General features: G+C 51.8%; 2 protein-coding genes across 2 annotated transcripts in view; both read left to right on the top strand.

The window, feature by feature from the left end:
- The first annotated feature begins 609 nt into the window (after nucleotides 1–609).
- On the top strand, nucleotides 610–12,726 carry QTRT1 (queuine tRNA-ribosyltransferase catalytic subunit 1). The gene is made up of 10 exons (XM_007107274.4): nucleotides 610–867; nucleotides 1,110–1,178; nucleotides 1,397–1,535; nucleotides 8,057–8,135; nucleotides 8,274–8,389; nucleotides 11,578–11,716; nucleotides 11,949–12,024; nucleotides 12,127–12,236; nucleotides 12,324–12,411; nucleotides 12,506–12,726. The coding sequence occupies exons 1-10, from the start codon at nucleotides 625–627 to the stop codon at nucleotides 12,656–12,658; spliced, it is 1,212 nt and encodes a 403-aa protein (XP_007107336.1). The 5' UTR covers nucleotides 610–624; the 3' UTR covers nucleotides 12,659–12,726.
- A 2,648-nt stretch (nucleotides 12,727–15,374) lies between these two features.
- Nucleotides 15,375–25,776, top strand: part of LOC114484958 (dynamin-2-like) — a gene marked incomplete at its 3' end in the record, with an annotated part of 56,865 nt that continues 46,463 nt past the window's right edge. The window contains exon 1 of the mRNA XM_028484696.2: nucleotides 15,375–15,642. Within this exon, the coding sequence (XP_028340497.1) occupies nucleotides 15,482–15,642 (161 nt within the window). The remainder of the gene's footprint in view (nucleotides 15,643–25,776) is intronic.

Here is a 25,776-nt window from a genome sequence, read left to right as displayed (position 1 = left end):
CTTCTAGGTCAGGCTCTTGCTGAGATCAGCGGGGCTTTCGGCGGGTGGTCCCGAAAGGAAGGCTTCTGGGGCAAACGCGCCCTCTGCTGGCCAGGACAGATATCAGCTCCATTTCCAACCGTAAGATTATTAAAATATTAATATATATCTATACTGTTATTATTATTATTAGTGGGTTAGGACCCAGGTTGTATCCCTGGCCGGGGAACTAGGATCCCGCAAGCTGAGAGGGTCGGCCAAAAAAAAAATTGACAAAAGATTACGTCAGGCACCGTGTAAAAATCTATATACATCCATCCTGTCATTCAGTACTCGCAACGTCCCTATGTCTAGATACTATTATTCGGCCCATTTGATGGAAGATAAAATTATAGCTAGAGAGGCTTTTACTTCGAGGAATTGGCAGGAATGGGCCTCCAAACCAACACAATTTTAATACTTCGCAGCAGTGGGCTGCCTGTGGGAACTAACTGGGCGCATCGCAGAGAAAAGCTCGCAGACGTCCGTTTCCATGGTTCATCTGACGCTCTCCCCAAGCTTCTGCCCGCGTCGCGCGCCACGTGACCTCATCCAACATGGCGCCGCCCAGGGTGTTCCACGGCCCACGTGGTTCCGGCAGGCAAGATGGCGGTAGTCGCCAGCCCGACTTCCCTGGAGTCGGCTCCGCGCATCATGAAATTGGTGGCCGAGTGTAGCCGCTCTAGGGCCCGGGCAGGGGAGCTGCGGCTGCCACATGGGCCGGTGGCTACTCCAGTGTTCATGCCAGTGGGCACGCAGGCCACCATGAAGGGCATCACGGCCGAGCAACTGGACGCGCTGGGCTGCCGCATCTGCCTGGGCAACACCTACCATTTGGGTCTGAGGCCGGTGGGTGGGCTGCGCCCCGGGCTGGGCGGCGGCGAAGCGTGGGGGAGCCCAGGAGATTCCCTAGACCCGGGCACGCCTCCCAAACTGTATCGACAAAACGCATATCGAGAGTCCTGGGTGGCTCAGGCCTTGTGCTGGGCGTGAGGGACCAGCGAGGTTGGAAGTTGGCCAACCCTGTCGCTCCAATATGAGCCCCAAGGGTTGCCCTTATCCGTAGCCTGACCCTTCTTCCCCCACCCCAGGGCCCCGAGCTGATCCAGAAAGCCCGCGGTCTCCACGGCTTTATGAATTGGCCGCACAACCTGCTGACGGTAAGGCGGGGTCAGCTCCGGGATGCGGAGCACAGCCTCTGGACGCGCAGGCTCAGCGGCCATGGCTCACGGGCCCAGCCGCTCCGCGTCATGTGGGACCTTCCCGGACCGGGGCACGAACCCGTGTCCCCTGCATCGGCAGGCGGACTCAACCACTGCGCCTCCAGGGAAGCCCCCCAGTCCCGTTCTTGACAGCCCTGCGGTGGGGTTTCCCTCAGGACAGCGGCGGCTTCCAGATGGTGTCCCTGGTGTCCCTGTCCGAAGTGACGGAGGAGGGTGTCCGCTTCCGCTCCCCTTACGATGGTGACGAGACCCTTCTGAGCCCCGAGAGATCCGTGGAGATCCAGAACGCGCTGGGTGAGCGGATACCGGGGAGCCGCCCCTTCCCCTGCCTTTCGGAAGTGGAGGTGAGGCGGGCCTGCTCCTTTCGTGCTGCTTGGCTTTGGGCAAGTCACTCCCCCTTCCTGAGCCTCAGCTGAGGGGATAGTTCACAAAAATAACGATGTAATGTCAGTAAATCTCTTATCACAATGCCTGACATGTAGTAGTAGCTTTTAGTATTATCTTTCTTGCTACTGTTTCTCTTAGATAGTAAATTAGCTGAGCAAAGATATGTTGAAATAATGGGGGCAACAGGGAGGTATCGGGGAGGCTTTAGACCCCTCCCATCTCCATCAATATCCCCTATTCCTTTATAAGGACAATTAACATTTCTCAATCTCATAAAGTGCTATGGAAACAGGTTCAAAACTTTGCATCTTCCAAACAGACTGGTGCTTTTAGACCCCTCTATGTACAGATTCTGTGGCTTCTGCTTATAGCAATGGGCCTGGGTGCTGGTGACATACCATCCGTGGAACTTACAGTCGAAAAGGGAAACAGGCATTGGTGAAAACATCTTAATTAGAAAGGCGGAAAAAAGAGAAAAAAAAAAAAACCCAAAAAACAGTGCAGGTAGAGTGCATTGTGTGTTTCCATTTGTATGGAAAAAAACCCCAAAAACCCCAAACACGTGATTTGCTTTTATTTGCTTACTGTATCTCAGGAAAGAAAAGTGAGAAACTGTAGTATAGGTTCTTGGAGGGAAGGGAACTGAAGAGCTGGTAGACAGGGAGCATTTAAATTCTTTTCCTTTTTTAAAAATTGGGATATAACTGACATGCAATAAACTGCACATATTTAAAGTGTACCCTCTGGTACGTTTTGACACATGTATACACCCATGAAACCTTCACCATAATCAAGATAGTGAACATGTCCATCATCTCTAAAGGGTTACTTGTGCCCCTTTGTAATCCTTCCCTTGGTGGGCAAGAGACTTTTCGCCAAATATCCTGTTGTATTTTTAAAAATTGGGGGTGCATTTAACATTTTGAATAATTATATATTATTATTAAAATAAGTTATTAGGGAATTCCCTGGTGGTCCAGTGGTTAGGACTCTGTCTTCCACTGCAGGGGACACGGGTTCGATCCCTGGTCAGGGAACTAAGATCCTGCAAGCCGCATGGTGCAGCCAAAAAAAAAAAAATTGTTTTAAAGGCACAAATAGATATAAGGTTGGGACCCTGACTGTGAAGGCCAAGTACGTGGGACTTTTGGCATGATTCAGTCTGTAGGCTCAGGGAATGTTGCCCTAGGCCTAAAACCTATGGATGAGGAGGAATAAACTAGATGTCCAAAGAGGGGAAGTATGTTCTGGAAAGAGGAAGCAGCCAGTGCAAAGGACCTGAAGCAGGACCAAGACTGGCATGGCTGGAGCCGAGTCAGGTAGGGGGAGTGTGTGTGTGTGTGTGTGTGTGTGTGTGTGTGTGTGTGTGTGTTTGTGGACCCCCAAAATCCATATGGATGAGGAGGAATAAACTAGATGTCCAAAGAGGGGAAGTATGTTCTGGAAAGAGGAAGCAGCCAGTGCAAAGGACCTGAAGCAGGACCAAGACTGGCATGGCTGGAGCCGAGTCAGGTAGGGGGAGTGTGTGTGTGTGTGTGTGTGTGTGTGTGTGTGTGTGTGTGTAGGGTGAGGACAGGGAGGTGTTGGGGACAGGTCCTACAGGACCTTGTGAGTTTTGGTTTGTCCTTTAAAGAAAAAAATTGAACAAGAAAACATTTTGTATATATTTCTATATAAAGATGTGTGCAGGAAACAGTGGTCTTCCCTTGCCTATATTCTATCCATCTCTTTCACATGTCACCACTGTTTCTAGTTTCTTATGCATTCTTCCAGAGTTTATGTAAATACAAGCAAGTTCAAATCTATTCTTATTTTTTCCATGATGAGAGCATGCTATTTATGGCACAGTCTTCTGTACCTTGCATTTTTATTAATTTTGGAAAATTTCAAGTATATACCAAAATAGACACAACCCCATTGACCTGTCACCCAGCTTCAACAATCACCAGGTCACAAGCCATTATGTTTCATTAGTATCCCAGCCCACTTCTTCTCCCATGTTATTTTCTGTTGGAATTTGCCTAAGATTGGTGTTATGTTTCATAGAATTGTCCAGTAAATCCCCCTGGGCCTGGAGTTTTGTTGTGGTAAGGTTTTTAATGATGAATTCGATTTCTTTGACATTTTGATTTGGCTATTCAGAGTCTGTGTTTCATTTTGGGTCAGATTTGATAAGTTGGATTTTTCAAGGAATTTGGCCATTCCTTGAACTTTATTTCAACTTTCTTGGCATAAAGTTGATCATAATATTCTCTTATTAACCTCTTAATGTTATAGTGTCTGTAGTGATGTCTCCTTTTTCATTCCTGATGTTAAAAACTTGTGATCTCTTCTTTCTTGATGTCTGTTAGGGGTTTATTGATTTTGAGTTTGTTGATCTTTTCCAAAAACCAACTTCTGGCTTATTCGTTTTCTTCATTTGTTGGTTTTCTGTTTTGTTGACTTCTTTTTTTTTTTTAATGGCTTTATCGAGATATGATATACAGACAATTCACCCATTTAAAATGTACAGGTTGGGACTTCCCTGGAAGTCCAGTGGTTAAGACTCCATGCTCCCAATGCAGCGGGCACAGGTTTGATCCCTGGTCGGGGAACTAAGATTCCACATGCTGCACAGTGCGGCCAAAGATTAAAAAAAAATTTAAAAAGAAAAAGAAGATCAAAAATAAATAAAAAAATAAAAATAAGATGTACAGTTTAGTGGTTTTCAGTGTATTCACAGTGTTGTACAACCATCACCACAATCTAATTTCAGAACACTTTTATCACCCCAAAAAGAAATCTTGTACCCATTATCAGTCACTCCCTATTCCTCCCTCCTCCAGCCCTATGTAATCTACTTTCTTTTTTTTTTTGCGGTACACGGGCCTCTCCCTGTTGTGGCCTCTCCCGTTGCGGAGCACAGGCTCTGGATGCACAGGCTCAGCGGCCATGGTTCACGGGCCTAGCCGCTGCGCAGCATGTGGGATCTTCCTGGACCGGGGCACGAACCCGTGTCCCCTGCATTGGCAGGCGGACTCTCAACCACTGCGCCACGAGGGAAGCCCTGTAATCTACTTTCTGTCTCTATAGATTTGTGTATTCTAGACATTTTATGTAAATGAAATCATACAATAGGTGGTCTTTGTGAATGGCCTCTTTTACTTAACATAATGTTTTTCAGGTTCACCTATGTTGTAGAATGCATCAGTACTTTATTCCTTTTTATAGCCAAATAATATACTAGTTAATAGATATGCTTCACTGATTTTATTTTATTTTTTGATAGTTGCAATCTTACGTATCTTGTTTATTTTAAAATTTTTAGCTAGTTTTGCATTGGTTTTCTTTTTCTAACTTCTTAGTCTCCGTAGATCATCTGTATTATATCAAACCAAATCTCAGACGTCCTACCACTTCACCTATAAGTATTTTAATTTGTATCTCCAAAACATAGTTTTTTTAAAAAATTTATTTTATTTATTTATGATTTTTGGCTGTGTTGGGTTTTCGTTGTTGCGCGCGGGCTTTCTCTAGTTGCGGTGAGCATGGGCTACTCTTCGTTGCAGTGCGTGGGCTTCTCATTGCAGTGGCTTCTCTTGTTGCGGAGCACGGGCTCTAGGCACGCAGGCTTCAGTAGTTGTGGCTCGCGGGCTAGAGCGCAGGCTCAGTAGTTGTGGCGCACGGGCTTAGTTGCTCCGCAGCATGTGGGATCTTCCCGGACCAGGGCTCGAACCTGTGTCCCCTGCATTGGCAGGCGGGTTCTTAACCACTGCGTCACGAGGGAAGTCCCATAGTTTGTTTTTTTTTTTTTTTAAACATAATCACAATACCATCATCCCACCTAAAAACAATTAACAATAATTCATTAACATCATCAAATATCTGGCCAGTGTTCAACGTTCCAGTCGTTTCATAAATGTCAGTTTTTCTTACAGTGTGTTTACTTCAGGATCCAAATAATGTGCAGATACTGCAGTTGTTTGAAAGATCTCTTAAGTCTCTTAATATATTATATATATTACATATCATATAGTTTCGCCTTCCAATTCCATTTTTTTTTTAGCAATTTGCTTCTTTTTCTTTTTTTTTTGCATCTTTTTTTCTTTTTTCATTAAAATTTTTTTTTTTTGGCCGAGCCGAGCAGCTTGTGGGATCTTAGTTCCCTGACCAGGGATGGAACCCATGCCCCCTGCAGTGGAAGCCCAGAGTCATAACGATTGGACTGCCAGGGGATGCCCCAGCAGTTTGCTGCTTCTTTTTTTTTTAAAGATGTATTTATTTATTTATTTACGGCTGTGTCGGGTCTTTGTTGTGGCACGCGGGATCTTTCTTTGAGGCGCATGGGCTTCTCTATAGTTGTGGTGCATGGGTTCCAGAGCGTGCGGGCTCAGTAGTTGCAGTACACAGCCTCTCTAGTTGTGGTGCGTGGGCTCAGTAGTTGTGGCGCATGGGCTTAGTTGCCCCGCGGCATATAGGATCTTAGTTCCCTGACCCGGGATCGAACCCACGTCCCCTGAATTAGAAGGCAGATTCTTAACCACTGGACCACCAGGGAAGTCCCAGCAATTTGCTTCTTGAAGAAACTGGTTCCTTTGCCCTATCGTGTTTCACCGGGTCTGAATTTTGCTGGTTGCATCCCCTGGGTGTCGTGTAATAGTTTTCCTCCACCCTCTAGATTTCCTGTAGGTTGGTACTTGGATCTAGACGTTAAAGCCAGAGATTCAAGTCCTTCTTCCTTTTGGCAAGAAGTCTTCACAGTGTGTCTGTCCATCAGGGAGCATCTGATGTCTGCCTGTCTCTCCCAGTGAGCTGTCATGCTCCTCCCCTGGAACCATTATTAGCAATTGCAAACCGGTGATGTTCCAATTCTGTCATCCTTTCTTCATTTATTAGCCAGATTACTTCTGTAAAGAGAAACATCTCGGGCTTCCCTGGTGGCGCAGTGGTTGAGAGTCCGCCTGCCGATGTAGGGGACACGGGTTCGTGCCCCGGTCTGGGAGGATCCCACATGCCGTGGAGCGGCTGGGCCCGTGAGCCATGGCTGCTGAGCCTGCACGTCCGGAGCCTGCGCTCCGCAACGGGAGAGGCCACAACAGTGAGAGCCCCGCGTACCGCAAAAAAAAACAAAACAAAGAGAAACATCTCTCACCTACTCCTGGGAGACCAAGCAGTTTAGTTCACACAGGAAGAGTGGGATTCGTTCTTTTCCCTCATTTACTAGTTTTCACGGGTTGATTACGTAGCATCTTCTAGCAATGACAAACTAATGTTTAGTTTTTTAGGATCACCATGAACTCATGGGTTTAAATGTATTTGATACGTTTCAATCCATTGCAGTTAAAATCCTTATTGCTTCTCAAATTGCCCCATCTTTGGCTAGTGTGGTACACTGTGCTTTTTTCCTATAATGATACATCTTGGCAATATTTCCTTGCGATTTCTAACCTATAAGTCCACAGTCTCTAATCTGAAATTCTTGTGGCCAGATAGGTGTCAGAATTCAGCATTCCCACATTTTAGAAAGATAATAAAGGGTACATACCATTTATTACACAGTACCTCAATTGGGTCTGGGGCAGTACCCTGTGGTATTACACTTCACTTCTTTTTTTTCAATTAAAAAAATTGTGTTAAAATACACATAACATAAAATTTACCATCTTAACCATTTGTTTTTTCTTTTTTTTTGGCTGCACCGTGTGGCATGCCGGATCTTAGTTCCCTGACCAGGGATCAAACCCGTACCCCCTGCAGTGGAAGCGCAGAGTCTTAACCACTGGACTGCCAGGGAGGTCCCTACACTTCACTTTTATTGCATTAACACTTATGAACCTTCACAGTAAATTAGGTTTTTAAAAAGATGACAACTGTCTCAGGTTTTGCTGCCAAATGAGGATGCCATAAGCATAAGAAAAATCCTATGATTTTGAGAAGTTTCTGGATTTTGGAATTGTGTGAAAGAACCTTCCATTAAGGCCTGGACCATGGTTTACTTAACTAGACCGCTGTGACACTTGGACTCCCATCTTGCTATTACCCAACACACTATGAAGAATCACTTGCTACACACATCATTTTGTTCTTGAAGGGTAAGTTTGCAGAGGTGGGATTTTTTTTTTTTTTTGGCTGCACCGCACAGGTTGTGAGGTTTCAGTTCTCCGATCAGGGATTGAACCCGGGCCCTCGGCAGTGAAAGCGCCGAGTACTAACCACTGGACCGCCAGGGAATCCCCGAGGTGGGATTTTATTCTACAGTAGTGCCAGGGCAGGGTTTTAGCTGGGAGGTGGCAAGATCAGATGTGCATTTTGAAAAGCTTCCTCTGGTTGCTATATAAGCAGATTGGGGGTTAAATGGGAGTCAGTAAGACCTGGAGAGGGACCTGGGGTCCAGCTTGTCCTCAGCGTGGGGGCTTTCCCAGTGACTGTGTTCCTGTCTCACTCTCCAGGCTCAGACATCATCATGCAGCTGGATGATGTGGTCAGCAGCACTGTGACGGGGCCACGTGTGGAAGAGGCCATGTACAGGTGTGTGTGTTTGTGTGTGTGCGTGTGTGTGTGTGTGTAGGGAGAGGGAGGGGGAGAGGGAGAGGATCCTGGTCCTGCAGCCTTGTCTCCCTATCCCTCACCAAGTCCCTATGGCTTACAACCAGGGTCCTCTTTCAGATCAATCCGCTGGCTGGACCGGTGCATTGCAGCCCATCAGCGGCCAGACAAACAGAACCTCTTCGCCATCATCCAGGGTGGGCTGGATGCGGATCTCCGGGCCACCTGCCTCGAAGGTAAAGCCATGTGCCAACAGGACCAGGGCTTTTCCATTGCAGACAGCCCCACATGGGCCTGGCATGCGATGGTGGTGAGAGAGTTGGGGTTTTGTTTCTGTTTTTGGCTGCGCTGTGGCCTGTGGGATCTTAGTTCCCCAACCAGGGACTGAACCCAGGCCCTCGGCAGTGAGAGTGTGGAGTCCTAACCCCTGGACCGCCAGGAAGTTCCCAAGAGTGATTATTATGTGTTTTTAAAAAAAAATTTTTTAAAATAGTTTCCTTGCTTTTTTTGATGTGTGTTGCTTTGAATTTTATTTTTTTCTGATGTTAATATTGCAACTCCTACTTTTATTTATTATTTTTTCTCTCTTTTTAAATTTTTATTTATTTATTTTTTTGGCTGCATTGGGTCTTCATTGCTGCATGCAGGCTTTTCTCTAGTTGTGGTGTGCAGGGGCTACTTTCTGTTGCAGTGCATGGGCTTCTCATTGCGGTGGCTTCTCTTGTTTCAGAGCACAGGCTCTAGTCGCATGGGCTTCAGTAGTTGCAGCATGTGGGCTCAGTAGTTGGGGCGCACGGGTTCAGTAGTTATGACTTGTGGGCTCTAGAATGCAGGCTCAGTAGTCGTGCGGCATGGGCTTGGTTGCTCCGCGGCATGTGGGATCTTCCCGGACCAGGGATCGAACCCGTGTCCCCGGCATTGGCAGACAGATTCTTAACCACTCCGCCACCAGGGAAGTCCAAGAGTGGTTATTAATGGACAAAAGAGCACTCTAGGTGGAAGGAACAGCTGAAGCAAAGGCCCTCAGGCAGCACGGAGCAGAGTGTGTTTGGAGAATAAAAATTCCAATAGCTTTCAATTTTCGGGTGTTCACCAGGCACTATGCCAAACGCTGGTCATGGACTGACCCATTGAGGTTTCATAAAGATCCTGTAAGGTGGGAACTACCAGCTTCCCAAGGTTACAGGAGGGGAAACTGAGGCACAGAGCTGTTAAGTTACTTACACCCAGCCACACAGCGTGCATGTTGCAGAGCTGGGATTTGAACCCAGACCTTGGGCTCTGGAACCTACAGCATTAACAGATACATAGAGCTGCTCCATCCCTGGGGAGTGAGACATGCAGTCAGGAGCAAGGGGTTGGGCCCGAGGCATTGTGCTGACGGTGGAGACCCTGGGACAGCACACCGAGGTGCTGGGGAGCCATGGAAGGCTGTTGAGTGGGAGAGTGGGAGAAAAATCCCAGTGAGATAGGAAGCATACGGCCCATAGAGGAAGCTGGAGTAGTTGCCCAGGGGGAGGGTGACAGTGAGGCCTGAACCAAGACGGCGGCCATGGAGACAAAGTGGAGGCAGAGATGGGGGCTCAAAGGCAGTGAGGTGTCACGGGCAAGACTCTGGGTTCTGGAGTCCACGCAGCTGGATCCAACCCCCTGAGCTGTTGCCTCACGGCTGTGCATCCTTAGGCTAGTGGCTTGGCCTCTCTGAGCCTCACTTTCTTCCTCTGTAAAATGGGAACATACTCCCAATGTCATGGGATCGAAGTGAGGAATAAATGGGAAAATTTGTTCAAGGTGTCCCACCTGCACCTGGCATCAGCGTATGCTATGGTGAAGACTGTCCTGTTGTAATTCCTTTTGTCCTCAAATTGCCCACCACCCCCAGTCCCCACCCCCACCCCTGGTCCAGTAAGTCTTTTTAATGGAGACCCACAGTCAGAAGTACATTTCGTGTCATGGCTCCGGATGCAATGCACATATATGAGAGCGGAAACCAAGGCTTCCTAAAGCATTTACCATTATACATGAGATACTCTTTGATACGGTATTTTCTGTTCCCTCTCATTAAAAAAAGACAACAACAGCAACAACCCTGATCTCATCCCATCAAATCAAATTCATTTCTCGGCCACCTGCAGTTTAACAAGCACTGTCCCGGTGACGCTTCTCAGTGCTCTGAGTCTCGCCCGCACCAGAACCCCCCAGGCTCTCCCTATGACTGGGTCGGAGTCTGGGGCCAGGGCGGACCTGGGAAGCTGCATTTGAACAACTCATCCCCAGTTGTTTCTGCTGCTCACTCCGGCTTCAAAACCCAGCCCCAGACCAGGCCTGCTTTGTCAATGCTGTGGCCTCCCCCCCTAGTTGAACTGGGCAGCTGGGACCAGAGATAAGTCTTGGTTTTGAGGCTAGACCTGGGTTCGAATCCATCCTCTGGCATATGTGGCCTGGGGCCAGTGGTTTAAGCTCTGCATGCCTCAACCACAGTGCAGATCTGCAGCCCCTGCCCTGCAATTCTGGAGCCTAATTGCCCACTTCTTTTTTTTTTTTCTTTTTTTGGTCTTACCGCGAGGCATGTGGGAATCTTAGCTCCCTGACCAGGAATCGAACCTGCACCCCCTGCAGTGCTTTGTCAATGCTGTGGCCTCCCCCCCTAGTTGAACTGGGCAGCTGGGACCAGAGATAAGTCTTGGTTTTGAGGCTAGACCTGGGTTCGAATCCATCCTCTGGCATATGTGGCCTGGGGCCAGTGGTTTAAGCTCTGCATGCCTCAACCACAGTGCAGATCTGCAGCCCCTGCCCTGCAATTCTGGAGCCTAATTGCCCACTTCTTTTTTTTTTTTTCTTTTTTTGGTCTTACCGCGAGGCATGTGGGAATCTTAGCTCCCTGACCAGGAATCGAACCTGCACCCCCTGCAGTGGAAGTGCAGATCCCTAACCACTGGACCTCCAGGGAAGTCCCCTGCCCACTTCTAATATCCAAAACACGCAAGAATTTGCAATTCATTTGGTGGCAAGACCAGACTTACTGACCCCAGTTTGTTATGAGTCTTTATACCTTTTGCTGTTAGAATGTTACAGCGTCTGATGACAGGCTGTTCTTCAGCATGTAGGATGTTCACTGTTCTAAAATCTGGAAAATTCTGAAACACATCTGGTTTCAGCTAAGGGAGTGTGGGCCCTGGGCCTCTCTCCTGAGGATTGAGGAAGAGGCCCTGACATGCAGCAGGCATTCTATAAACGGTAGCTGAGATCACCAGCAGCCCCCAGACACACACACACACCACACACATTCTCTCTCTCTGTCACATTCTCTTTTCCTGATGGCCTGTGGAGGTCTGGGCAGGGTCTGCTCTGAGGGTGAGGAGGAGGAGACTGAGGCCTATTTCCTTTTTTCTGATCACCGCTGACCTTGCCCCTGCACCCCCAGAGATGACCAAGAGAGATGTGCCAGGCTTTGCCATCGGGGGCCTGAGCGGGGGTGAGAGCAAGGGCCAGTTCTGGAGGATGGTGGCGCTGAGCACCTCAAGGCTGCCTAAGGACAAGCCCCGATACCTGATGGGGGTTGGGTATGTGGAGGAGAGGGGAGACAGCCCCTCCTGCGGGGAGGGGATTCCTGGGAACCCCTGCCTCTGGGGGTCGGGGAGGGGGAAGGACACAGCCCTGCTTGGGAGGGAACTGAGGAGGACATGGCCCTCTGCTGGGTGTGGTTCTGAGGGTGCCAGTCTTGGGGAGGGGGTCCTGGGTATGTGACCAGGGCTTGAGGTTCTCTGCTCCCCTCCCCCGCGGCCCCACCCCCAGCTATGCCACTGATCTGGTGGTCTGCGTGGCTCTCGGATGCGACATGTTTGACTGCGTCTTCCCCACACGGACAGCGGTGAGGCCCTTGGCAGGGGAAAGACCGGAGAGGGATTGCGGGGGCCAAGGCGGGGGGGAAGACCTGGTTGACCCACCTTCCCCTCCCCCTGTCCACCCCCAGCGCTTTGGCTCTGCCCTGGTGCCCACAGGGAACCTGCAGCTGAAGAAGAAACAGTATGAGAAAGACTTCCGCCCCATAGACCCAGAGTGTGCCTGTCCCACCTGCCAGAAGTAGGGGAGGACGGAACCTGGGGGCAGGGGGAGGGCAGGGAGGGGGGAAGGACCCGGCCCTGCTGAGCCCCCTCCTTCTGTCCCCAGGCACAGCCGGGCCTTCCTGCACACACTGCTCCATAGCGACAACACTGCGGCCCTGCACCACCTCACTGTCCACAACATCGCCTATCAGGTGGGCCTGTAGCTGGGAGGGGTGAGGCAAGGGGGATGGGGGGTCTCCCCTATGCTGGCGGCTGATTGCTGACCCCCTCCCCTCCCCACTGCAGCTGCGGCTGATGAGCGCTGTGCGTGCCAGCATTGTGGAGAAGCGCTTCCCCGACTTCGTGAGGGACTTTATGGGCACCATGTATGGGGACCCCACCCTCTGTCCCTCCTGGGCCACTGAAGCCCTGGCCTCTGTGGGAATCACACTGGGTTGACCCCGCTTGGGGTGGGGAAGGAGGGAGGGAGGGGATGGGAGATATTGAAGGATTTTTTTTTTTTTTTTTTTTGTAACATAGTGTGTGTCCGTGTCTTCTTGGGGAGGTGGCCTGTCTAGGTCCCCTTCCTGGTCTGAGTGTCACTGGGGCCCATGTCCCCCCCCCACCCCCAATTGATAATAATAAGTAACCATAGCAGTAGTTGGTATCTGGAAACTGACCATGTAGGAAGTACTCAGAGTGGGAGCTGCATTCCTTTCCTTTGGCTCAGGCCCCCCAGCCATCCTGGGGGTGGGGAAACAGGTCCAGAGAGGGGGAAGTCACTTGCCAAGGTCACCATCAAGGAAGAAGCAGCTGGGCTCCAAAGCTCTGGTTCTTGACCTTGACTCTTCAGACATGTGGCTTAATTTAGTTGTCAGTAAACACAGTGATGATAACATGTGTGATCTAGAAGGTGCTTATACTGTGCCTGGCACTGTTCTAAATGGTCGTCAAGTGTATTTAATTCTTGCAACTTTATGGTTCCCCATTTTACAGATGAGGAAACTGAGAAATGAAGTCACTTGGTCATTATCACCCAGCAAATAAACAGGCCTAGGATCTAATCCAGATATGGCCAATTACAGAGCTGGTGGTGCTCTTAGAAGCTACAGTTTTTTAAACTGAAAAAGTAACACGTGTAGGATCTACAATTCAAATACCATAAAAATGCAGCTACTTTTTATCAATTTGTGTATTCTTCCATAAATTTCCCATGTGTACATTTTTTCATGAATGTCAGCATCCTTTACATACAGTTCTGTACCTTGCTTTTTTCCCTTCTCTTAGTGTATCTCAAATTGTTTACACGTCAGTACATGAAAACTTCCTCAATCTTGTTTACAGATGCTGCATAGTATTTATTTAATGAGCTCCATGGATGAGCAGTTAGGGTGTTTCCAGGTTTCTGTGATCGTGGTCAAGGCTGCAGTGCCAAACATTGTCAGTCTTTTTGCCTATCTCTGAGACTAGTAGTTTGGGGTCATGGAGCAGGCATATACCTTTGGCCACTCTGCCATCCTCCTACTCCTTCTTTCTCCATTCCCCTTTTACCGCCCCGCTCTGTCAGATTACTTCCCCACCTCCTTTGCTGCTAGCTCCTTACTGGGCTGTCTCTCTGGCCTATCTATGCCCAGCATAATCAAATCACTTGTCTTAAAATCATTCCACCTATTCCCGGCCTCTTTTCCAAGTGGTCAAGAGTTCCCAGTTCGCAGAACCCCCAACGTTACCTGCAAAATAACGTGTTTTTTCCTGGGGAAAGGGTCCGTTGAGTTTCACTGGGTACTCAAAAAGATCCAGAGGCTTCCCTGGTGGCGCAGTGGTTAAGAATCCGCCTGCCAATGCAGGGAACACGGGTTCGAGCCCTGGTCCGGGAAGATCCCACATGCTGCGAAGCAACTCAGCCCGTGCACCACAACTACTGAGCCTGTGCTCTAGAGCCTGCCAGCCACAAGTACTGAGCCCGCGTGCCACAACCACTGAAGCCCGCATGCCTAGAGCCCACGTTCCGCAACAAGAGAAGCCACCGCAATGAGAAGCCCACGCAGCGCAACGAAGAGTAGCCCCTGCTCGCCGCAACTAGAGAAAGGCCACACGCAGTGAAGACCCAACACAGACAAAAATAAAAAATAAATAAAATAAATAAATTTATTAAAAAAAAAAAGATCCAAGATGCGCTTAAGTTGAAGAGGCAGGGGAACAACGTTGGAGCGTTAGCCGCATCAAGACAGGCGTGAGCGGAAGGTATTCCTAGGGGAGAGCACAGCGTTTGTAAGGGCATGGAGACAACTTAATAGGAATGAAAGTGGGAGGCAGCGAGGCCGTGCTAGACTGTCTTTCCCTAGGAACCATTAACAGCCTGACTCTCACCTTCAAAGTGCATTGGGACCCCGCGCAGGGAGCTGATTTGCAAGCCCGGGCCCGAGACGCATTCTGGGACTTATAGTTTTCTCTAGAGCCCAGAAACTCACATGTGAGGATCGCCACTGCGTCCTACCAGGAGGTGGCGCGCGTTGGCGAGTACTGCGGTGTGCTCCGGAAGACTCCAGTAGACACGACAATCACAAGTAAGAACCGGAGGAGGTTCTTTGATGGACAGGTACGGTTTTCAATCAGGGTCAAGATTCGGAGGTTAAGTCCCACTCTCTTGATTTGTTGGCTGCTGGAACGGGGTGATATTTATATAAACCAATGGGAAATTTTTAGGGAACTAGGTAGCGTTAAGTGACAGACCGTGGTTAAGAACCGATCCCTAGTATCATTGGCCAGCTTTGTTGACTGGCGGTCTCCCTGCCAATAAGATTGGCGGATGTTCCTGCTATCCTGGAACTGCCCCTAATAGGCGGGGCCAAAATGCCTTTTCCCGAAACACCGCCTCCGGGCCTGGATAACTCGCTTCCAGCCGCTATTGGCTCTAGCACAATAGCGACAGTTCTTTTGTCCAATGAGTCCAAGAGAAGGTCCCCAGGGGGAAGACTCATTTGGCCGTAGGCCCGTGCTTCGCTCTCATTGGCTTGTGTGTACGAGTGACAGCGCAGCCGACCAATCGGGGGTGGCGCGAGGGCTTTGGGTGCAGCCCCAGGGCCCGGGCGGGAGGTCGCTTGGGTCGGGTGTTGCCTGAGAACCGGATGAGGCGGCGACCGTGAGGCCGAGCCGGGAGCGGGCGTCGCGCCGAGGCCCGGGCGGGCGGGGAGCAACGGCCGCGGACGCCGCGGGGCCGCATCGTCGAGGGCCAGGGGCGGGCGGGGAGCGCTGGGCTCTCGGGCCGGGGCCGCCGGCGCCATGGGCAACCGCGGGATGGAAGAGCTGATCCCGCTGGTCAACAAGCTGCAGGATGCCTTCAGCTCCATCGGCCAGAGCTGCCACCTGGACCTGCCGCAGATCGCCGTGGTGGGCGGCCAGAGCGCCGGCAAGAGCTCGGTGCTCGAGAACTTCGTGGGCCGGTGAGCGAGCGGGGCGGCGACAGCGGGCAGGCGGCGGCCTAGGGCGCGGAGGGCGGACCGGGAATGGCGCGTCCTGCGCCGCCGGCGTAACTGCGGCGCTTGCGTGCCCGCGACGGGGACGGGGACAGGGAGGCGGGCCCTGTGGGACGCCCTGGGCGGAGGGCACCCTGCAGGGGCTGGGGGGCGTGGGCCAGGAGGTGCAGTGAACCCCCGCCGACTCTTTGGCCCCCGGCTGTAGTGGGTGAATTATGCCATCTGGTTGTCTGTGGGTCAGGGATAGGTTCCCCTTCTCTGCCTGTCCGAAACCTGTCACCTAGATATCTTTTGGGCCGATCCCTGCGGTCTGGCTGGCTGTTCATTTATCTGGAGCAGTTTCTGTCGTCTGGTTGGCTGTATCTCTGTCCTGGATAGGTTTCCCCGCCGCCACCATTTGGCTATCCATCTGTCCAGTACCGCAGGGCAGCCCCCTGCTGCCTGGCTAGCTATCCAGGATGACCTGTCCTGTCTGGTTGCCCATCCATGCCCCTCCCAGACTTTAACACTTAGCTGTTCCTCTGTTGGGTTACCCAGCTGGCCTCTGCTGTCTGACTGGCTGGCTGGACCTAGGAGACCCTGTTGTCTGGCTCTCCTGGGCTGACTCTTCAGCTTGGTGCCTGGTGAATGCTGGCTCCTCTCTTCCAAGTGGACCCTTTTGCTTGTCTGTCCTGGTGTCTGTCCTTCTCCTAATCTGCCTGTCAATACCCTAGCTGTCACCTCTGTGGCAGGGGGTGGTGTGAGCATGCAGATGAGAAGGGAGCTGAAGGATGAGACCTGAACTCCTTTCTATTGGAAGTAGGACCCCAGGGGGAACTTCCTCCAGGAGTCTTTCCTGGCCCATGTCAGGGTGCCTCCGGGGCCCTGGAACATAGGGTCCAAACCCCAAGCTAAAGCCTGAAAATTGGGGGCCCTCCTTGGATCCTGGGAAGGAACTTCTTGCCTGATCAGGTTGTGGTGGCGAGAGCTGGTATACAGCCTTCCCTGGGCAGCCCTGAGAAGCCTCAGAATGCCCATCTGTCCAGTGGACAAATTCCACTCTCTGGGCTGTTTCCAGGATTCAGGAAGCTAATGGATGAGAATGGATCCTGTGGCCACTGAGGGCGGTTGGTTCTCCCCTCTCCCTTCCCCCACCTCTTGTCTTTCTGCCTCCCAGATGGGTGGCCACTTCTGCATTCTGGGAAGGACTCCATTTGTGACTGTGGCTGCCAAATAATAACGTCATAGTCATCATTATTATTATTGTTGTTATCAATGTTAAGAGGTTATGTTCATCCAGCAGGCCCCAAGCTGAGTTGTTTCTTGGTTCAGCTCAGAAAAGATTCGCTATTTGCCCAAGGCCACCAGGCTGGCACTCAGTGGAGCCCAGGCTGGCACTCAGTGGAGCCCAGCTGGGCGCCCAGCCCCGCCCCTGCCTTCCCAGAGGCCTGGGGTTTTGCTCCCAGCAGCACAAATTTCCTCCTTTACTCTTTGTCTCTGGCGCAATGCCCTCTGTCTACTGTGGCGGAAAGGTGTGTACTTGGGATCAGCGCGGCCTGGGCTGAGCCTCGGGCTGGGCTGTGGGCCCCCTGCTTGGCCATCTTCCTGTCTGCCCAGGCTTCCGGTGAGCGTCTGCAAAGCTCTGTCCATTTCATCTGCCTTGTGACCTTGCACAGGTTGTTTGACCTCTTTGAGCCTTAGTTTCCCCTCTGAAAAATGGGGTGATGGACCCTCAACAAGACTGTTGCAAGGATGCAGTGACATGGTATGTTGAAAGTGCTTACTTAGCTTAGTGCCTGGGCACACAGTAGGTGTACTTGGATGGGGCTGTTACTCACCAGGCTGGTTCCTTTCATATCGACAACAAAACCTAGTCAGAATTAAAAGTGCTCTGAAGTTACACACTGGACTTCATTTAAGCCTTATGAGGCTGGCATTGCTGTGATCCCATTTTCCAGAGCAGAAAACTGAGGCTCAGAGAGCTGAGCATTCTTGCTCGAGGTTGTTCAGTGAGGGATTGAGGGCTCTGGGTTGGAGACCCCGGGTCTCTCTCCCATCCCCACCTCTTCTTGGGCCCCCTGCCCTTCACCTTTCCCTCCCACCCACCCTGGCATCTGGCAACTGCCAACTGCTATTGAGCTGGCTCCTGTGGCGACCTCCTCCTAGAGCCTGCAGCGTGACATCGGTCGTTAAGCGCATTAATTCAGGGCTCGAGAACCAAAGCTGTTAAAAGGCCTCTCTTTGGGTATGGGGTGCTCAAACAGGAGCCAACTTCTTTTTATTTCTGGAGTGTGGGTAAGGCTTCTCAGCTACAAAGCCCTGCCATAGGGGGATGGCAGGCAGGCCTCGCTTTGAGTCCCACTGCCTGCTTCTTTTTGTGAGTTTAGCTAAACTGTGCTGCAGCTGAGGACCCTTTTCCTCCCTTGTACCCTGGACCCACACAGAGGGTCTCCCAGCTGGTTTCAAGGAACAAACAGGAGAGCATGTCAAGCTCTGTGCCTTGGGGGCAGCACAGGCTGTTCTGTTTCCCTGCCTCCTCCTTGTGGCTTTTCTAAGAACTTGATCCGAGAGTGAGAATAGCCCAGTTAGCCCAGCCCCGTACCAGGGGTTGCAGGTCCATGGCCACGGGGGCTGAAGCCTGCTTGCTCCGTCTTTTTATTCACCAGCATGGAGTTTAAAATGTTTTGTTTTGTTTTGTTTTTTATAAATGTATTTATTTATTATTTTTGGCTGCGTTGGGTCTTCGTTGCTGCACGCAGGCTTTTCTAGTTGCGGCGAGCGGGGGCTACTCTTCGTTATGGTGCGTGGGCTTCTCACTGCAGTGGCTTCTCTAGTTGCAGAGCACGGGCTCTAGGCGCGCGGGCTTCTGTAGTTGTGGCGCGCAGGTTTCAGTAGTTGTGGCTCATGGGCTCTAGAGTGCAGGCTCAGTAGTTGTGGTGCACCAGCTTAGTTGCTCCGCGGCATGTGGGATCTTCCCGGACCAGGGCTCGAACCCGTGTCCCCTGCGTTGGCAGGCAGATTCTTAACCACCGCACCACCAGGGGAGCCCTAAAATGTTTTGTTTTTAATGAGCTGTCAACATTTAAAAGTGAGATTTTGCATCAAAATCAGATTTTGGTCGTGCTAGCAAAAACCCCAAAGAGCTTTAGGGTTTAGCGGTGTAGCGCACAGGCTCTGGGCCCTAGGCCTGGCTCTAGCATGTTTGGCTGTGTGACTCTGGCCCGGTTCCTTTCCGTAAAATGGGGTGATTACTAGGCCCTCTCTGCAGGACAGTGTGAGTTAACGTTGTTGAGTGCATGGACCCTGTACCTGTGGCTGCTGCTGTTATAATCATCGTATTATGGCCTCCCTGGGCCTGTGCCTGGCACCAACTGCCTGGGTCTCAGAAGCAGCAGCCACTGGCTGCCCCATCAGACTAGGAGTGGCCCCTTGAGCTGCCAGAGTCCCCACTACTCCCTAATGCTTGCCCAGGCCCATTTCATATTTGCCTGGAGCCTCCTGGCCCTGGAAACCTTTAAGTTTAAGGCCCAGGGCTTGTCCTGCCCTGTACCAGAAGATAGACCTGTGGCCCTAAAGAGAGTGGAGGATGTGGCTCCCTGGTGACCCTTGTCATTTAGCCTCAGGGGCTGGCAAAGGGAAGGGCTTTAGAAATTTTCCCTTGGGAGAAGAGCACGGAAGGGGAGGCAGAGGTTGAGGCCTCCAGCTTGGAGTCTCCCAGTCTTGGACTTGATCCTGTCAGTCTTTGTCCTCTGAGCGTCAGTTTCCCCAGCTGGGAAATGGGGCCCTTAACATTACCTACTCATGGGCCCCATTCAGGCCACCAGGTTGGGTGTGTTTCACCTCTTAGGGCATTGAGGGTGGAGTGAGGATTAAATGAGTCTCGGAAGAGTGTCTAGTGTGAAAAAGCACTTAAAAGGTCGTGCATTTTTCATTCGTTTATTGAAAAGTGTTTTCTGAGCATGTTCACTCTGTGCCCGGTTCTGTTCTAGGGCTGCAGACACAGCCCTGAGCGAGATACCAAAGCCCCTGCCCTGGGGGAGCTGACCTTCCAGCAGGACGCAGATAAAGAAGAAACAAGGTAGAAGATAACCATTTTACGGATAAAAAAGAGAAGATTTTGGAGAGGGCAGGGGGAGGTTATAGGTTTAAATGGAGGGTCAGGGAAGGCCTCCATGGGAAGGTGACATTTGAACAGAGACTTAAGGAGGTGAGGGAGGACCCACCAGTGGAGATCTGTGGGAAGAGCGTCCCAGGCTGTGGGAACGGCCAGGGCAAAGGCCCTGAGGTGGGAGTGTGCCTGGAACATGGTATAGTGGGCGAGTGGGGGGAGATGAGGTGAGGGAGGTACTGGGGTGGCGCGGGGTGCAGGCTGCGTGGAGACTTGGGGGCCAGGGAGGGCCCTGGGTAGAGGGAGAGCTGCTGGTGGCACTGTTGTGATCCTTCTGGATCTGGTCCTGGGCAAACTGAGGGCTCTTGCCTTTGATGTGCAGCTCTGCCTCGATGCTCTCAGTGAGTAGTGCCTGTGAGCACATGTAGGGCCCGGTGCCATTTTTCTTTTGACAAGAAGCAGCTGCCCACGGACTCTACCGTTTCCAGCTGAGTTTCCATTTGGTCTCGGGTGATGGATCCCTGCAGGGAGACGTAGCTGTATCATGGGGCCGCTGCGGGGCACACAGTGGCTGCTGGATGAATGTGTGTCAGATGACTGTTGGCTCACGTCGCTGCCAGACTGAGGGGTGGGCACACGGCTTGCTCTTTGGGCTGGTTTGTCCCTTAACAGCTCTTTGATGTTCAAAGACACTTGGAAATGACAGCTGCTATTTCCATTGTCCTTCCTTTCAGGCAAAGCCAAAGGGCCTTTGCCTGTGTGATCTGTAGTGCCCAGGCCAGCCGGAGCAGTCAGAGTCCAGAGGCACCTGTGGGAAGGTGGCATCCATCAGCTGAATGACCTCACTTGTTGGGCGTCAGTTTCTTTGTCTGGAAAGTGGAGATCATGATGGTTCCTCTCTCCTGGGAGCAGGCTGAGCATTCAAATGAGCTAATCCTTGTGAAATGTTAGACCTGTGCACTATGTATAGCCCTGGTTCACGACTCTGAACATCAGTTGTTAATTTCTTTTTCCTTGAAGAAAAGGAATTCATGGTTATTTTGTTAATATAAGAAACGCCTCATTTTAGCACAGACACTCATTGAGCACCTGTCAGTGTACTTTGAGCTCTGGGGATGCAGCTGGAACCAGCTGGTGAGCCAGGTCCTGAAATGCTAGTGGGAGCCCGTTCCTGCTGTTCCTAAGTGGGAATGGTGACTGAACAAACATTTGGCCATGAGAGTTTGTTTATGCTCATTCAGCATATGATGGTGGGAAATTGAGAGCAAAAAGGCCCAACAGTATTGAATTGACTAGACAATGTGTCCAGACAACCAACTACGAAATAACTACTCAGAGTGATCTAGAAGAGGATTGAATGACCCAGAAAGCCTGTGCAAGACCTGTTAGGGCCCAGACCAAGTGGACGTGTGAGCCCATCTTATTCCAAACAGTTGTATTTTCATAGTAAAAAGCCTGGAAAAATGTACAGCTTCAAACCCCACATGTGGGTTGTCTCCCCACATAATTCTTTGTTTGTTTTGGCTCGTTTGGGGATTATGTTTATAACCAGGAAGACAGATTTCTCCAGAGCTCAGCTCTGGGCTGCCCAAATGCTTTTCAGAATTATCTGTCTGGGGATAATGGCCCCCGCTAGGTACACGGATTGAAATCCTCTGGTAAAAAGTCTGGTTCATTGTGGGTGAGGGCAGAGGATGGCCTCGTGGACAGTTCCAGATTTAGAGTTTTCAAAGGTAGTGCGGGCAGAAAGCACTGGGCATGGCATGGAACCCTGTGTCTCTCTGGTGTTTGCATTTGGTTCAGAGCCACATCTGCCAAGCTTTTGCCCGATTTGAATGAAAATGCCGAAATTACAGGCCCCTCAGCTGCAGAAAGAAATGGGGGCATCGGCTAACCCTTAATTTACTGGGGTTGCCAACCGCATGCTGTAATTAAGCCCTTATTGTTAGAGCTTCGGAAAAATGCAGGCCAATAATGAGATATTTATAGGCCATTAGCCACAATCCGAATAAAGAAAAAAATTACCCTGCCTCCGAGGCAAAATGGCACCAGAGAGAAAAGACTCCTGCTTCCAGGTACATTGGGGTTCCTGTTAGTATTGGCAATGAGGTCCCTGCTAGATGTTGGGGATTTTCCCCTTTGGAGTCACCCTCACTTTGAACAGGGAGCTGGGTGGCCCTTTCGGTTTCACCTGCTGCTGGATGTTTATAACACAGTAAGAGCTGATGTTTGTGGAGAGTCACTGTGTGTCGTGCCCCAGGGACTTATGTCTAAAATCTGACCACATGGTCCCAGCAGTCCTTGGGGGCAGATACTGCTCTTAGCATCCCTGCTTCACAGGTAGGGAAACTGAGGCCTCAGATGTGGACTGGCTTGAAGTCACATAGGGAGGAGGGCAGGAGCGGGGCCTGAGCCGTGCCTGTCTTCTCCAGAGCCCACTGCTCGGGGATAGTGGGGTTGGGAAAGTGTGGCCATGGCTTTTGGCTATCAGGTCACTAGTGGACACTACGGTGCTTGTATCTGGGGCTGGGGCCAAGGTGATGGATGGAGCGATTTCTGGCTTTCCGGATCCTTGAGGTTGTTAACTCTGTGTCTGACAGCATGCCGGGCGCTGGGGACCCAGCGGGGGACCGAGATGGACAGAGGTCAGCAGAAGGATTAAATGAGCAGTGACATTCTGAGGATGGAGAAGTGCAGTGAAAACGGTGGGGAGGGTGAGAGAGTGGCTGGGCAGGGGCTGCTTCAGACGGGGTGGTCAGGGCGGGCCTGCTATGGAGCCAGCCCCTTGAAGACCCCAGAGAAGGGTGTCCCAGGCAGAGGGCTCCACAGGTGCCCCTTCAGATATGGAAAGGGACCTGAGTCGAAGGCAAGACCACTGGACCCATGAGGGGCAGGAAACTGCCTGTCAGATGCCTATTCTTCCTAAGTTTTAATTATATAAGTAGAATACTGAAGACTGAGTTCTCGGAAAAAGGGAAACCACGACAGATGAGGAAGGATACATTGCCCACCCTGTCCCTTCCTTCCAGCTCCACGTGGAAGCACCATTGTCAGTTTGGCATATATCCTGTCAGAGCCCTCTGGTGTTTACGTACATATGGACACGCTGGTACCTATAGAAAATACACAGCACTATTCGGGGTTGCTTCTTTTGGGGGTACATCTTCTTTCCAGAACTGGGACTACCCTGTTTATATCATTCAGAAACTTGTTTTCCAACCATGCAACACATCCTAGGGGTCCTGCTTCGTCGAACTGTTTGTAACTGCTGCTTGGAGCTTCCTGACCCTCCCAGAGGGGTACGAATGGAGGTGGGGGGCCAGCAGGAGTCACTGCGGCTGTCCCAGTGGGAGAGGACAGTGCTGTCTCACCTGCTGTTTGCCGGGATCCATGCTGGGACCTGGGTACAAGGTGCCTCACCTACTTCGAGGCCAGTGCTTGATCTCCGTCTACTGACGAGGAAACTGAGTCATAGAGGTTTGCCCAAGTGGCCAGACTTGAACCCAGAGCCTCGGCCTTCATGGGTGGCCCCCTTCCCCCAGGCCTGCTGGCCTGTACCTGAAGTAGCATCCTCACCCCTGGCTCCGTTGAATTTTCCAGCCTCCCTTTTCCCCTTGGCTCCAGCTTCACAGGGTCCAGTTTTCCCTCCCTCTGCACTGCATTTGTACCTCAGAAGTTTCTGGAACAAAGCCGGGTGTTGAGGAATAATTGAAGCCCTTGTGGGGATTCTTGCAGTGCCCACTGGGGTGCCCGGTGCCACGGCTCAGCTGCTCGAGTTGCCTCCTCTGGTGGCGACTGGGGGGTGGCTCTGGTCTTCCTGTCACACTGAATGGACTTTCCATGCCCTTGAACATACTCACCATGTGCTAGGCACTGAGTGCTGTCTGTACGTCCCCTCGGCTTGGCCCCATTTTACAGATGAGGCAGTTGAGGGGCAGAAATGGGGCAGGCGGTGGGGGTGAGGCTCTGAGCCCCATCCTTACCCACTTGTTCACTCTACCCGAGAGGCCCTAGAGGTCCTTCTCTGAGGAGGCACTTCCCAGTGAGAAGGGAGTGGGGGCCTGTGGGAGACAGCGGCCCCATAGGGAGCCTTGGGGTGGGAATGGTGGTCAGGGAATGCTTGTTGGAGGAGGCAGTAGATCTTTCTGTCTAGATGAGGACAGGCAGCAGCTGCCGGGAAGCAGGTAGGTGACTGCTACACGAGGACCTTTGTGCCCATCCTGCCTGGCTGTGGGCCCCGACTCGAGGCTCGCGGCCTGTCATACAGGGTGCTTTCTTGTCTTTGTCACAGCTGCATAGTACTCCATGGTACAAAGCCACCTTTGTTTGTTCACCAGCCTCTTGGTGGTGATGGAATCTCAGGCTGTTTCTAGTCACCCACTCTCAGGATTTGCACGTGGACATGGGATACCTGTGTAGGACACGTGTCTACACAGAGGAGGACACGTGTCTACACAGAGGAGGACGTGGGGAGATTGATGGCCAGCACCGGGTGTGTGGCCCTCCCCTCCCTGGGTGTGGAGGCCAGGATGCTGCCCGGCAGCTGTTCACCTGGGTTGAACGAGTGGACTTGGGATGGGCCAAGGAGTCCACCCCAGCGCTCCCACATCAGCGTGTCCTCGCCGCGCTTCACCCATCCCGACCCCTTCTGCGGCCTGGACCAGTGCAGTCGCCTCTGCTCTGGTCTCCTGGCACCCGCCCTGCCTCCCCCACCGCCCACAGTGTCCACAGGGTACCTGTGAACACCTGAGTCTGGGCATGTCCATCTTCTTCCCACCACGCTCTGTGGCCCCCACCTCACTTGGGCTAAAAGTCCAAGTCCTCCACTGGCCCCCCAACACCCCCGCCCTCGCCTGCTCCCACTCTCCCCCAAGCTCATCCCGCCGGCCACACGGCCTCCGGGCCGCCCCTGAGCCCCCAGACTCACGCCTACTCGGGGCCTTTCTCTTCCTTCCTCCACGTCTCCTCTTTGTCCAGAGTTCTCCACTTCCAGCCCCTCTCTCCTTGGGTCTCTGCTCAAACCTCACCCCTCTGAGAGGCCGTCCCTGACCTACCCTGGTTCACACAGGGTCCTGGCACTCAGACCACGTGCCTAGATGTGTTTTCTTCAGAGCTCATCTTAGGACCTGAAACTGTTTTGTGTTGTTTCCTCCCCACCCCCCAGACGGCAGTTCCACAAGGGCAGGGATCTTCGAGTGTTCCTCGCCATCCTGGCACGAAGTAGGAGCACGCATATTTGTTCCATGAAGGTACCTTAAGACCAAACTTGGATTAATTTCACTGCACAGCTGTACATTGAGAAGGGGACCAGCGGACAGCTCTGCGACTTGCCTTTGGGGGCTCGCAGCCCACCTGGGATGTGTGGGACTGAGGATAGAAGAGGGGTTTGGGGTGCTCCAGGGGGCACAGAAACAAGTGTATCCTTTTTACGGGGAGGGCTGTGATGTGCCCTTTGGGCACAGAGTAATAACAGTAACAGGCTAAGACCTCGGGGCCGGCCAGGCATGGCTGTCTCTCTGGACTGGCTTCCTGGCTATGGGATGGGGCCCAGCGGGGCCCCCTCCCTGGGCTGAGGTGACTGAGGCCCTGCACAGCTTCCAGTGAGCCATCCCTTCCGACGCTTGCTTCTTGTCTGGGTGCCAGGCAGCCCTGGCAGGAACGGGCCCCACTCTGTCCGGGCGCTGGCACACTCTCACAACGGGGACCCGAGGTTTGAAGGCAGCTTCCCTCCCACCCCCACCCCCGTGCCCATGGATACCCAAGTGCCTGCTTGGACCAAGAACCAAGGAAAGGAAGCTGCTGGGGTCATCGCTTCTCAGTCCTGGCAGCCCATTAGTATCCGTCACGGGGAGATGCCCAGTGCCAGACCCCTCCCTCCCCAGACCAACTTAAAACTCCCAGGGGGATTCCAGTCAAATGCCACAGCATGGAGAACCATGCTCTGTTTGTCCTGGGAGACCTCCTTTGCCTAAACTTGAACCCGCTTGGACCACAGACCCATAGCGTGTGGACAG

The sequence above is a fragment of the Physeter macrocephalus genome, unplaced genomic scaffold (assembly GCF_002837175.3).
Source record: "Physeter macrocephalus isolate SW-GA unplaced genomic scaffold, ASM283717v5 random_213, whole genome shotgun sequence".
Classification (NCBI taxonomy): Eukaryota; Metazoa; Chordata; class Mammalia; order Artiodactyla; family Physeteridae; genus Physeter; species Physeter macrocephalus.
This window is presented reverse-complemented; position numbering and strand designations above follow the sequence as displayed.